Genomic DNA, 12,507 nt, shown 5'->3' with positions numbered 1-12,507 from the left:
TTCCGTGCAAAAGCCGGGATCTGGGCGGGCAGCTGACATCCGGCGATGTCATATGTCCGCCCCCTTCACGTGCGTCATGGCCGCATTACCATACGTACGCCCAGCGTTTGCATGGGAACGCCCATGAAACGCGGGGCGTATGCATATGGTAATGAGACCAAATAGCCCTTCACGCCCCTCTCCACCCCCTGTTCGGAGTGTTCACATTTCATGCGGGATTTGGCCGTACGCCCCGCTCGCACATGCGCAGAGACGCCTCTGCACATGCGCAGACACAAAACATCGGCGGCACAAACGCACGCGGATATTACCGCACCAACCAGAATAAGGGCCATAGTGACAGCGGTTTGTGCAGGGACACTGATCTGTGTTAAACTTGCTGGTTATGGAGGGAGGGAGCTGTGGAGACAGATTGGAGGTAGGAGCAGATAGGGACGGGGGTGGGTAGTTTATGGGCTAAAAACTGTCACAGCTCAAAGCAAAATTACATTGCAGAAGATGTCATTTTGCCAGGCTTATAACGAATATTTATATTTACACTTTATTTATTTACCATCCCTTTACACCGAGACACTTATTGCACAAGTTCTGTGGCTACTTGAAGTCAGGTGAAATGCAGTCTTGATGTCAGCCAGCCACAGGACCAGGCATTCCTGAGTGTCCTACCTTAGGGGCCCATTTATCATTCTATATTTGCGGCTAAAACGGGTGTTTTCGGGGGTTAGCTGCAAATATTAAGTATCCCCTGAATGTATCAGGATTGACTGCAGCAGGAATCTCCGATCCTTGCTGCGATCCCTCCTGTACAGCCGCCGGCCGCATCCCCCCATAGGTTTCTATGGGGGATGCGAAGCTGCCCGATGTATCAACATCGGGCAGCAGCTCATTGCATCCCTGGGCCATTCCGAGATGGTGATAGCCCATTGTAGCCTCTGGGCTACACACTGCACTGCTGTCGGGGCAGTGCGGCCAGCAGGGTCGGCGGGGGTCAGCACTAACCGCACATACACAGACCCCCCCCCCCCAGCTTCCGGCTCAGCACATCGCAGGGAAGGGGTCTTTTCGGAGTCCTGTCCCTGCGTGAGGGGGATGATACATCACGCCGTTAGCATTGAACTTTATAATGCGATCCTGGGCGATAATATTCCACCCAGATCGCATTGTAAATGGGATTATTGATAAATGGGCCCCTTGTAGTGGCAGTATGGTAAACCTACTGTACATAGTTATATTCCCTATTTATCAATAAGCTGGGTGTGATCATGACAACATCACCTATTCTATTCCGTCCTTAATGTCATGTTCAATAGACATAAGTGCTCACAACAAGCCGGCAGAATGAACGGCGCATCTGTTGGCTGACACAGCGGCAGCAGACAATGATCCTTTACACGGTACACAATGGAAACCTTTCAAATTACTGCAGCGACCGCATCCAGCGACAGCCTCGGGCTAGTATAAGAATAACTGGAAGAGCGACGCGTTTTCCTAAACAATTTTCCGCCTAGGAGCGAGACCTACATTATGGTCAGAGGGCTAATGTGGCGCACCGTGCGCTGTACGTCCTGCCTGCACTATAGAATCCGATTTGTGGGCGACTCTGGGCTGCGTATGCTTTCACTAGTGAGAGGTGATGGTGAGCCTGTACATGGGTCAGGACGGGCAGTGAGGCTTGCCCTGGTGTAACCTGTTCAGCAGGTTCGTCACAGCCGCCCGTCTCTCCTCTCTGACTGCTACCCTGACAGCGGAGCACAGAGAGGCATTGTGCGGAGGTTTTACACACACACACACATTAACCTGTCACTACCACTCGACATATGTCCGTGTAGATACAAGCATTAGGTCGACAGTCAAAAGGTTGACATTGGTTTTTCACGGCACACTATTATATTCTCCCTAGAAACCCTAACGGCGCCGGGCAGGGGGAAAGCCGCTCTGTGTGTAAGCACTGATCGGCTTACCCCCCCAGCGATGAACACGATCATCGCTGTCCATACACGCTGGGCATAATCGCCCAGTGTGTATGAACCTTTACAGTATAGCTACAATGACAGTAACTAATGGTGCATGACAACATACAGAATAAGTGAAATGCATTTGATCCATACACTGTACATGAAGAGCCGATAAAAAGTAATTGTACTAAACAATTCAATTCACCATAGGCACACGTCACAGAACACACATGCTCTGTACACGTTATGTTACATGCAAGAGGATGATACGGTGCATACGAGCAGCGGCAACGTCATGTGGGTACACACACTTATCCTATACCAGTAACGGGCAACATGTGGCACTGAAACTACACAACCCAGCATGCTCTGCCACAGTCATAGCATTCGTTAATAGAACAACTGTAGCAGGGCATGCTGGGATGTGTAGTTTCACAACAGCTGGGGAGCCACAGGTTGGTCATCACTGTCCTATACTATGAGCCCCTGAGAGGATATGCTCCTGAAGACCTAGGGCTATATTTTACAAAGCAGCGGCTCTTACGAGTCACTTTGCTCTGCAGTTTGTTCTCAAAATTGACAGCAAAACTTATTATTATAACACAGCCGGCATGCTCTGTGCTTTACATTGTGAGGTCAAACCTGCCAAGAAACTGCTAGACATTCCACAAGCAAGCAACCTAGAGTGCACAGTGGTCAGTACACAGGTGAGGAGAGTGGACGTGTGCAGATTCCCCCAGCTCTCCCCCCCCCCCCCGAAGACCTGTCACCAGTTTCCACCTATGCATTCACACAGATGCTGCCGAGGTGCCAATTTAACACCGCAGGAACCAGAGGGCAGCACTGACCTACTGTAGTCCAAGAGGGCTACTGGTGCATCCAGCCAAGATCTCAGCGGAACAGTTCAATCCTGCACCAGATATACTGTATATAAATGTATTTTGCTTTCTCGGAAACTGGATGCAGATGCTACCAGCCAGGTAACTATTATCTTTAGAAAATGTACCAGGAGTCTTCAAGAGAACACCCCTGACAGACTGGATACGTCTTCACCAAACTGATCCAATGTTTCTGTATCCCAGCGCTGGGGACTGTGCTGCTACAGTGTCTTGATCGACAGTCAAAAGGTCGACATGGGGTTTTCCACTGTTTTTTTTTTTTGAGTCGACATGTGCCGACAGGCGGCCCTACCATCCACTAGGGCATGGTGGGAGAATAAAAAAGTGTGCCGAGCGCAGCGAGGCCCCGTGCCCGAAGCAACGCAAGCGAAGTGAAGGGATGCGGTGCACTTCAAACTGTGTCCATGTCGACTGTGTCGACATTCAGTTAAAAAACAGTGAAAAACCCCATGTCGACCTAGACACTGTCAACCTAATGCTTGTGTCGACCTAAAGACCTGTCCACCTAAAACCAATGACGACCTAGACCCAAACTTACCTTTCCCCATGTCGACCTAGTGGTGTCGACCAACATGCTGTAGACCAAATGATCCCAACCCCCAAGCTCATCCAGCTTCCAGATCTTACCTGCTGGAGCATTTCCTCAGTAGCATCAAGTTTCAGCTGGTGCTCCTCCACACAGGACTCCAGGTCTCGGATCTTGTCTCCTTGGGCCTCCACCTGATCAGTGAGGACGCTCACCTACGAGGACAACGACATGCGTGTTACCGAGAGATGATCTGAACTTTCCTCACAGTGCGAAAGCAAAACACAAAACAACAGTTCCCTTTCTACACCCCGCTTACACAAAATCGCCATAATAAGAGGTTCCTACCTCTAAATGTAACTTTTTTAGATGTTCGCTGAGCACCAGGAACACGATTCGAAGGGGGGGATGCAGTCAGTTTCACAACCCTGTTCTCTTGGAATAGTTAAGCAATCCCGTGACAGAGAACGGTTGACGCTCTTTCGACACCCTGCATGGACAGTACAGCAATTCTTCTGGGAGCGGAGCAATTGTTTTCCTGCTGGCGAATGGAGCGGAGCAGAGAGCTGTACTACCTATGCTTACAGCGGTGGTGGCAAGATATGTGATGCGTTCGGGGCATGTTTAAGCACTTACGAAGCACAGCCCGGAAAGTTTCCTAACCTTGCAAGTTACCACATGAGCAGCGGGGGAAAAATGCTAAAAACTAGTCGTGTAAAAATATTTATCAACAGAAACGAAGCTGTCAGGGAAATATATAGCAGCTTTAAAACAAGTCAGCACAGCCATGCCGAGAGCGGGCTCACACGATTCAGACTGTATATCGGATGCACCCTCTCCCTCCCCCCAAGTAAATATGGTGTACACACGTATTGCGCAGTCAGGCGTCCGGCATGTTACACTTGGCAGTCTCGTACTATTATTATTATGGTAATGCAGAAGTGCTGTTGTGACAGATAGTTGGAAGAGCCTTGTACAGTATGTTTGTAGGGAAGTTGCTTTGTATTGTTTTGGAGCCGCCTCTGCTACAGCGGGTTTGGTGACTGTCGTACCCTGTATAGTGCCCTCAGTCCTGTGCTCTGCCAGTCACTGGCTGGGTGACCATGGTCAGAGGTCTGCTCCGGGACCATGTATTATGTAACCGCAACAGGCTGTATACTCCATTACTAAACTAGAAGGGAACAGGCAACTAAACACATGTGTTGTATACAGTGCAATAATTATATGGTGATCCTAAGTCTGTGTAATAGAATGTAACAGAATTCCACAATGGTCACATTCCCTCTCTCCCCTTGTCCTAAATATCACTATACTCTCACATATAACCCTGTTGGCCCAATATACACAAGACTCTACCCTCGCTATAATAATAATAATTATATTATATATATATATACACACACACACACATATACACACACACTCTCTTCTTGTCACATATACCCCAACATTCTGTCCAATATATGGTCATACTCTTCCCTTGCTTTATATAACCCCACACTCTCCCCTTGTCTCATATGACCCCTCACTCTTCCATTGTCCCATATAACCCTACTCTATCCCCTTGTCATATATAACCCCACACTCTCCCTACAGTATGTCCCATATAACCCCGCACTCTCCCTATGCCCCAAATAACCCCACACTCTCCCTATGGGGGTTATTTTGGTTCACTCTTTCTGACAAATTCCTCACCCAAATCTAATTCTTTCTGCACATGTTACATCTGCCCCACCTGCACCGCACATGGTTTTGTCCATCTAAGAAGGAACTTGTCAGAAAGAGTGAACCAAAATAACCCCCTACAGTATGTCCATTATTACTCCTACACTCTCCCTATGTCCCATATAACCCCCAAATGCTTGTCCCATATAACCCCACACTCTCCCTATGTCCCATATAACCTCACACTCTCCCCATATAACCCCTTCACTGGACACTGTTCACTGTGAGGGCAAATATTGGGAGTGCTTCGCATTGATAGATCTGACAGAATCGCATCCCCATGGAAATCTATGGGGGATGCGGTTGCCGGCGGTGATGGAGGGATTGCAGTAGGTATTGCAAATATCTGATGCGGTCCATCGTGCACACATTCAGGGGATACTTAACCGCCAAAAAATATGAATAGCCACAAGTGCTATTTGATAAGTGGGCCGATAACAGAGATAGGGAGAACTGCTAACCCCAGAGAAAGAGATGCAGGAGACTAAATATCCTATACTGAGCACTGATCTGACCAATTACTCCAAACTGCAGCTGATTCCAGTATGGAGGACCATGTACACTAACCCAAACACTATACAAAAATACAACTTCGCTGTTTGGTATAATAATAATAATAATATTAATCTATTTATCTTAACAAATAATTAAACACAATACTGGCCAATATTCAGTTTAAATAAACAATACATGTAAAACATTTCATTTAGATTATTTGGATTTAACCGTCTTCCTATTTCCTTATAACGTCCTCAGATGATACCTGCACGTCTCCTTGTTAGTATTGCATGCAATCACTTATGAATGATCCTTAGAAGCAATTGTAACTTTGTTAGTTCAGCTGCGAATTGTTAGTATATGAATCTCCATAGTTAGGTAAACAGTCGCTACATAACTGTATCCAGAGGGTCGTAAAGTCTCAGTCCCCAATAATATAATGATAAAATATACCGAAATCAGTGTAATTATACTTAGAATTGTTCGCCATCCCTTAGGCTCCAGTGGGTGTCCCCGGCCTATCACAGCCTTATCTAACATCTCCTCACTGGTCCCGGTCTCAGTATAGCCAACACATGCGCTCGCCGTCCCCTCTACGCGTTTCTCCGCCTACGGAAAAATATCAGCGGCTTCCTAGGGAGGTCTGATTTCCATCACTACGGGCCATGCCCCCAGCCCCTCTGCAGTTGGGAGTCCTGCTGCAGCAGCAGGTAAGGTGGACCCCCAACTGCCGCCCCCCCCCTTACCGCAGGACACTGCCGGCCCTAGGTGGGACACAGGACAGTTGGGAGGTATGGTAAAATACAGTCTCTGAGATCTACCTGTGCTTTTTATGAACCCGCTATTACTGAGATAATGTCTGGAACCTGGTGACAGGTGACACAGGGTACATACACTTCCCCTATTAAGGCGGACTGTGTTACAAGAGAACTACAGTGATCCTGTGAACTATAAAACTGCCCGGCTTCCTCTCTGCCTCTATATGTAAATGACACGTTGGTGGGGACAGCAAACTATCCAGTGACACTCACCCAATGTGACCATCCAGAGCCGACGCACTGACCAGCTGACAGACTGATGTCACAGGACGGTGTCTGGGAGCACAGCGAGGGTGCACCAGCCAAGACAAGGGCCTAATTCACACCTCTTAGCAAGGCTGCAATATTTGTAGATGGACAAAACCATGCTACGTGCCAACTTGAATCAGGCCCACAGTTTGGGAACCACTGTTCTAGACGGACGATACACTTGAATTATACCTTATAAATTAGTTGACATTATGATGCACATTACTATATATATATATATATATATATATATATATATATATATATATACCGTATATACTCGAGTATAAGTCGACCCGAATATAAGCCGAGGCACGTAATTTTACAACAAAAAACTGGGAAAACTTATTGACTCAAGTGGGACCCTCATTCGAGTATAAGCCGATGGGAGCTTTTTCAGCATAAATTTTTTTCTGAAAAAGTAGGCTTATACTCGAGTATATATGGTATTCTACAGTGTATTGTACTGTTATTTATCGGCTACATTGTTATACATGCACTGTCGGTTTTTACAATATGGATTACATACCTCCAAACTTTAAGGAGGGTGTAGGAGGGATTGGTATGTGACCTAGCGAGAAGTGGGCGTGGCCTATAGTTGTGGTGCTCCATGAGGCCACACCCCCATCTTCAGCATCTATTCATGGTGACAGGGGGGGGCTCCCAACTGCCCCCCCTGCCGCTGGACACTGCCGGCCCCGGGCGGGACTCAGGAACATCCCCAAAAAAACAGGACGTTCCTGCGGAAAGCGGGACAGTTGGGAGGTATGTATTAATTAAGGGGCCCAAAGCAAGCGTTCTGTATTGGTTACCAATCCTCCATGGTAGCTGGCCTCACACCATACAGAGACCACTGCTTTCCCCCCAGTGGGCCCTGTAAGGCCCCGTCCAACACTGGTTACCTATGAGAAAGCATTTGGTAAAACAATCATTTCTGATCGTTCTGCAAACTGGGTATTATATTGTAGTATTGCCCCGGTATTATAGTATTGCCCCGGTATTATAGTATTGCCCCTGTATTATAGTATCGCCCCTGTATTATAGTATCGCCCCAGTATTATAGTATCGCCCCAGTATTATAGTATCGCCCCTGTATTATAGTATCGCCCCAGTATTATAGTATCGCCCCAGTATTATAGTATTGCCCCAGTATTATAGTATTGCCCCTGTATTATAGTATTGCCCCAGTATTATAGTATTGCCCCTGTATTATAGTATTGCTCCTGTATTATAGTATTGCCCCTGTATTATAGTATTGCTCCTGTATTATAGGAGTGCCCCTGTATTATAGTATTGCCCCAGTATTATAGTATTGCCCCTGTATTATAGTATTGCCCCAGTATTATAGTATTGCCCCTGTATTATAGTATTGCCCCTGTATTATAGTATCGCCCCTGTATTATAGTATCGCTCCTGTATTATAGTATTGCTCCTGTATTATAGTATTGCCCCAGTATTATAGTATTGCTCCTGTATTATAGTATTGCCCCAGTATTATAGTATTGCTCCTGTATTATAGTATTGCCCCTGTATTATAGTAGTGCCCCTGTATTATAGTATTGCTCCTGTATTATAGTATTGCCCCAGTATTATAGTATTGCCCCAGTATTATAGTATTGCCCCTGTATTATAGTATTGCCCCAGTATTATAGTATCGCCCCTGTATTATAGTATTGCCCCAGTATTATAGTATTGCCCCTGTATTATAGTATTGCCCCAGTATTATAGTATTGCTCCTGTATTATAGTATTGCCCCAGTATTATAGTATTGCCCCAGTATTATAGTATTGCCCCAGTATTATAGTATTGCCCCAGTATAATAGTATTGCCCCTGTATTATAGTATTGCCCCAGTATTATAGTATTGCCCCAGTAATATAGTATTGCCCCTGTATTATAGTATTGCCCCAGTATTATAGTATCGCCCCTGTATTATAGTATTGCCCCAGTATTATAGTATTGCCCCAGTAATATAGTATTGCCCCTGTATTATAGTATTGCCCCAGTATTATAGTATTTCCCCAGTATTATAGTATTGCCCCTGTATTATAGTATTGCCCCAGTATTATAGTATTGCCCCTGTATTATAGTATTGCCCCAGTATTATAGTATCGCCCCAGTATTATAGTATTGCCCCAGTATTATAGTATTGCCCCAGTATTATAGTATTGCCCCAGTATTATAGTATTGCCCCTGTATTATAGTATTGCCCCAGTATTATAGTATCGCCCCAGTATTATAGTATTGCCCCTGTATTATAGGAGTGCCCCTGTATTATAGTATTGCCCCAGTATTATAGGATTGCTCCTGTATTATAGTATTGCTCCTGTATTATAGTATTGCTACTGTATTATAGTATTGCCCCAGTATTATAGTATTGCCCCTGTATTATAGTATTGCCCCAGTATTATAGTATTGCCCCTGTATTATAGTATTGCCCCAGTATTATAGTATTGCCCCTGTATTATAGTATTGCCCCAGTATTATAGTATTGCCCCTGTATTATAGGAGTGCCCCTGTATTATAGTATCGCCCCAGTATTATAGTATTGCCCCAGTATTATAGTATCGCCCCTGTATTATAGTATCGCCCCAGTATTATAGTATTGCCCCAGTATTATAGTATTGCCCCTGTATTATAGGAGTGCCCCTGTATTATAGTATCGCCCCAGTATTATAGTATTGCCCCAGTATTATAGTATTGCCCCTGTATTATAGGAGTGCTCCTGTATTATAGTATTGCCCCAGTATTATAGTATTGCCCCAGTATTATAGTATTGCTCCTGTATTATAGTATTGCTACTGTATTATAGTATCGCCCCTGTATTATAGGAGTGCCCCTGTATTATAGTATCGCCCCAGTATTATAGTATTGCCCCAGTATTATAGTATCGCCCCTGTATTATAGTATCGCCCCAGTATTATAGTATTGCCCCAGTATTATAGTATTGCTCCTGTATTATAGTATCGCCCCTGTATTATAGTATCGCTCCTGTATTATAGTATTGCCCCTGTATTATAGTATTGCCCCTGTATTATAGTATCGCCCCAGTATTATAGTATTGCCCCAGTATTATAGTATCGCCCCTGTATTATAGGAGTGCCCCTGTATTATAGTATCGCCCCAGTATTATAGTATTGCCCCAGTATTATAGTATCGCCCCTGTATTATAGTATCGCCCCAGTATTATAGTATTGCCCCAGTATTATAGTATTGCCCCTGTATTATAGGAGTGCCCCTGTATTATAGTATCGCCCCAGTATTATAGTATTGCCCCAGTATTATAGTATCGCCCCTGTATTATAGTATTGCCCCAGTATTATAGTATCGCCCCAGTATTATAGTATTGCCCCAGTATTATAGTATTGCCCCAGTATTATAGTATTGCTCCTGTATTATAGTATTGCCCCTGTATTATAGTATTGCCCCAGTATTATAGTATCGCCCCTGTATTATAGTATTGCCCCAGTATTATAGTATTGCCCCAGTATTATAGTATTGCCCCAGTATTATAGTATTGCCCCTGTATTATAGTATTGCCCCTGTATTATAGTATTGCCCCAGTATTATAGTATTGCCCCTGTATTATAGTATTGCCCCAGTATTATAGTATTGCCCCAGTATTATAGTATCGCCCCTGTATTATAGTATCGCCCCTGTATTATAGTATTGCCCCTGTATTATAGTATTGCCCAGTATTATAGGTGTAATGGTCCCTGCCCAGCAAAACGGTATATACAGTACACACATATTAGGATGGCATGCAATGACGGGATAGGTTGACATGCTTACGGTCAACACAAGCATTACGTCAACAATGGCTAGGTCGACATTCAAAAGGTAGACATGAATTTTTCACATTTCTTTTAAGCCGACAGGCGGTATTTCATGCCCTACCATCCACTAGGGTGAGGAGGGAGAATAGAATAGTGTGCCCAATGCATGGCGAGCGCAACAAGCCATGTGAGGGGACGCAGTACACTTAGACGGCATCTATGTCGACATTCGGGAAAAGAAAAAAAAACGGTACTTATGTAATATCTGGGCTCCCGTTTTTCTTATGAGGCCGCATCCCCTCGCGGGGCTCGCTGCACTCGCCACGCTTCGGGCACGGTGGCTCGCTGCGCTCGCCACACTATATAAAATCAACTCCATGCGTATTTGGATAGTAGGGGTATGAAAAAATGGGGTGCATTTAACATGGGAGCCCAGATAATACATAAGTACCAAAAAACCATGTCGACCTAGCCATTGTCGACCGAATGCTTGTCAACCTTCCAACCATGTTGACCTTAGGCATGTCAACCTATTTTATGTGCCTATCTAAGCCATATTGACCTGCAGTAGTCAACCCGATGCATGTCGACCAACAGTACTGTTCTGTATGGTGGATGACCCTGGTATCTGGTAAGTATTATATGTACCTGTAATACCAGAGATTCCTTATCACCTTCCAGGCGCGTCAGTCGTTCTTGGTATGTCTCATTATTTACCACGGTATGATTAACCTAGGAGAGAAGGTGACACAGGTGAGTCAGAGGGAGGCGTTCCGTACATACGGATGAATGAATACGCTCACTTTCAGTTAACTCTTTAGTCGGTTACATACGACAGTATACAGTATATATATGACTGGTAGATATTTATTAGAAGGGTTCACAGACCATGATATGAGGGAGAGAGGCACCTGTGCTGATCTGTTCCACACAAAGGGGGTTATTCAGACCGGAATGCACGGCTGTGAATTCACTGGCCGGGTGATCATCGACTGTACATGTGTACAGTTCATACTACGCATGGGTGAGGACTTCCTGCGATAACATCCAGCGCCTTTTTAATCGCTGTCCGTGCCAAGGTGATTGACAAGAAGCCAGTGTTTGGGGGGGTCACCCAGCCGTTTACTGGGAGTGTAAAGGAAAACGCAGGCGTGCCCAGATCAGCCCGATTCTATCACACTGGCCAAGTAGGTTCTGCACTGCGCACACACTGCTCGTACTGGAACAATCATTCCGCAGTGAGTGGTTGTTAATGGATTTGCAGCTAATCACGCGGCTGCGCTGTTTTCCCAAGCTTTTCGCAGGCGTGCACACGGTGAGATTTCACTCTGGCCGGGTGGTGATTACGCTGCCCAGCGATCAGGTCCGAATAACCCCCAAAGTTCTAAGAGTCAGAAATGTACATATTTATCAAGAGGCAAGCAAACCCCCCCCCCCCCCCCCCACCCCCAACCCCAACCAATGCCGGCACCCCATCGGGGCCAAGTGGTCACTGATCATGGCTGTGGCCACAATTGGCCAGTGTGTATGGGCCATAAAACCTGGGCTGCCATTGTGCTTTGAGGACTGAAGTAGGGAAATCCTGCCATTGGGTGACTGATAATACAAATAAGACAGAACGAGGGCCGCATAGGCTCGAGTGAATTTAAGAGCCTGTGAATTTGATGGTTGTAAATAAAGCTATTGAAGAAAGTGCAAAGTGCCCAGGGGAAATCTCAGGTTGAGTGGCAGGTAGATCTGCCAATCAGGTAGCAGAGGGGCGTCAGCTTAGAGAGGGGTATATTAGGTGATGCTGGCAGGAAGTACTTCCTCTATGCGCCTGGATCCCCACCCTCCCTATCCCTTTCCATCTGTGCTACCTGGACTCCGGGCCATTCACCAAATTGGCTTCTATAGCTTTAATTATTAATCGGCGAGAACGTGCTATCGACCAGCAGTCAGGTGGGGTGTCAGGTGGTCTCTGTGCGGTATTGCTTTGCCAGGATGGCGGGCGAGTCCTGACTCAGGCGGTGGGACGTTGGACACTTCATGGAAGTGTCCTCATCAGGCCATAAAAGGGGTA

General features: G+C 45.8%; 1 protein-coding gene across 8 annotated transcripts in view; it reads right to left on the bottom strand.

Moving 5' to 3' along the window:
• Nucleotides 1-12,507, bottom strand: part of PPFIBP2 (PPFIB scaffold protein 2) — a 172,549-nt gene that overhangs the window by 96,123 nt on the left and 63,919 nt on the right. For 7 of the 8 annotated variants that reach the window (XM_083164330.1, XM_083164335.1, XM_083164327.1 and 4 more), the window contains 2 exons: nt 11,094-11,177; nt 3,482-3,595 (listed from right to left, as the gene is read on the bottom strand). In XM_083164330.1, the coding sequence (XP_083020456.1) occupies nt 3,482-3,595; nt 11,094-11,177 (198 nt within the window). Of the gene's footprint in view, nt 1-3,481; nt 3,596-3,728; nt 4,070-11,093; nt 11,178-12,507 lie in introns of those variants that run through there. The other variant, XM_083164333.1, reaches the window with a different exon arrangement.

Source organism: Crinia signifera, chromosome 11 (genome assembly GCF_055691185.1).
Source record: "Crinia signifera chromosome 11, ASM5569118v1, whole genome shotgun sequence".
Taxonomy (NCBI): Eukaryota; Metazoa; Chordata; class Amphibia; order Anura; family Myobatrachidae; genus Crinia; species Crinia signifera.
This window is presented reverse-complemented; position numbering and strand designations above follow the sequence as displayed.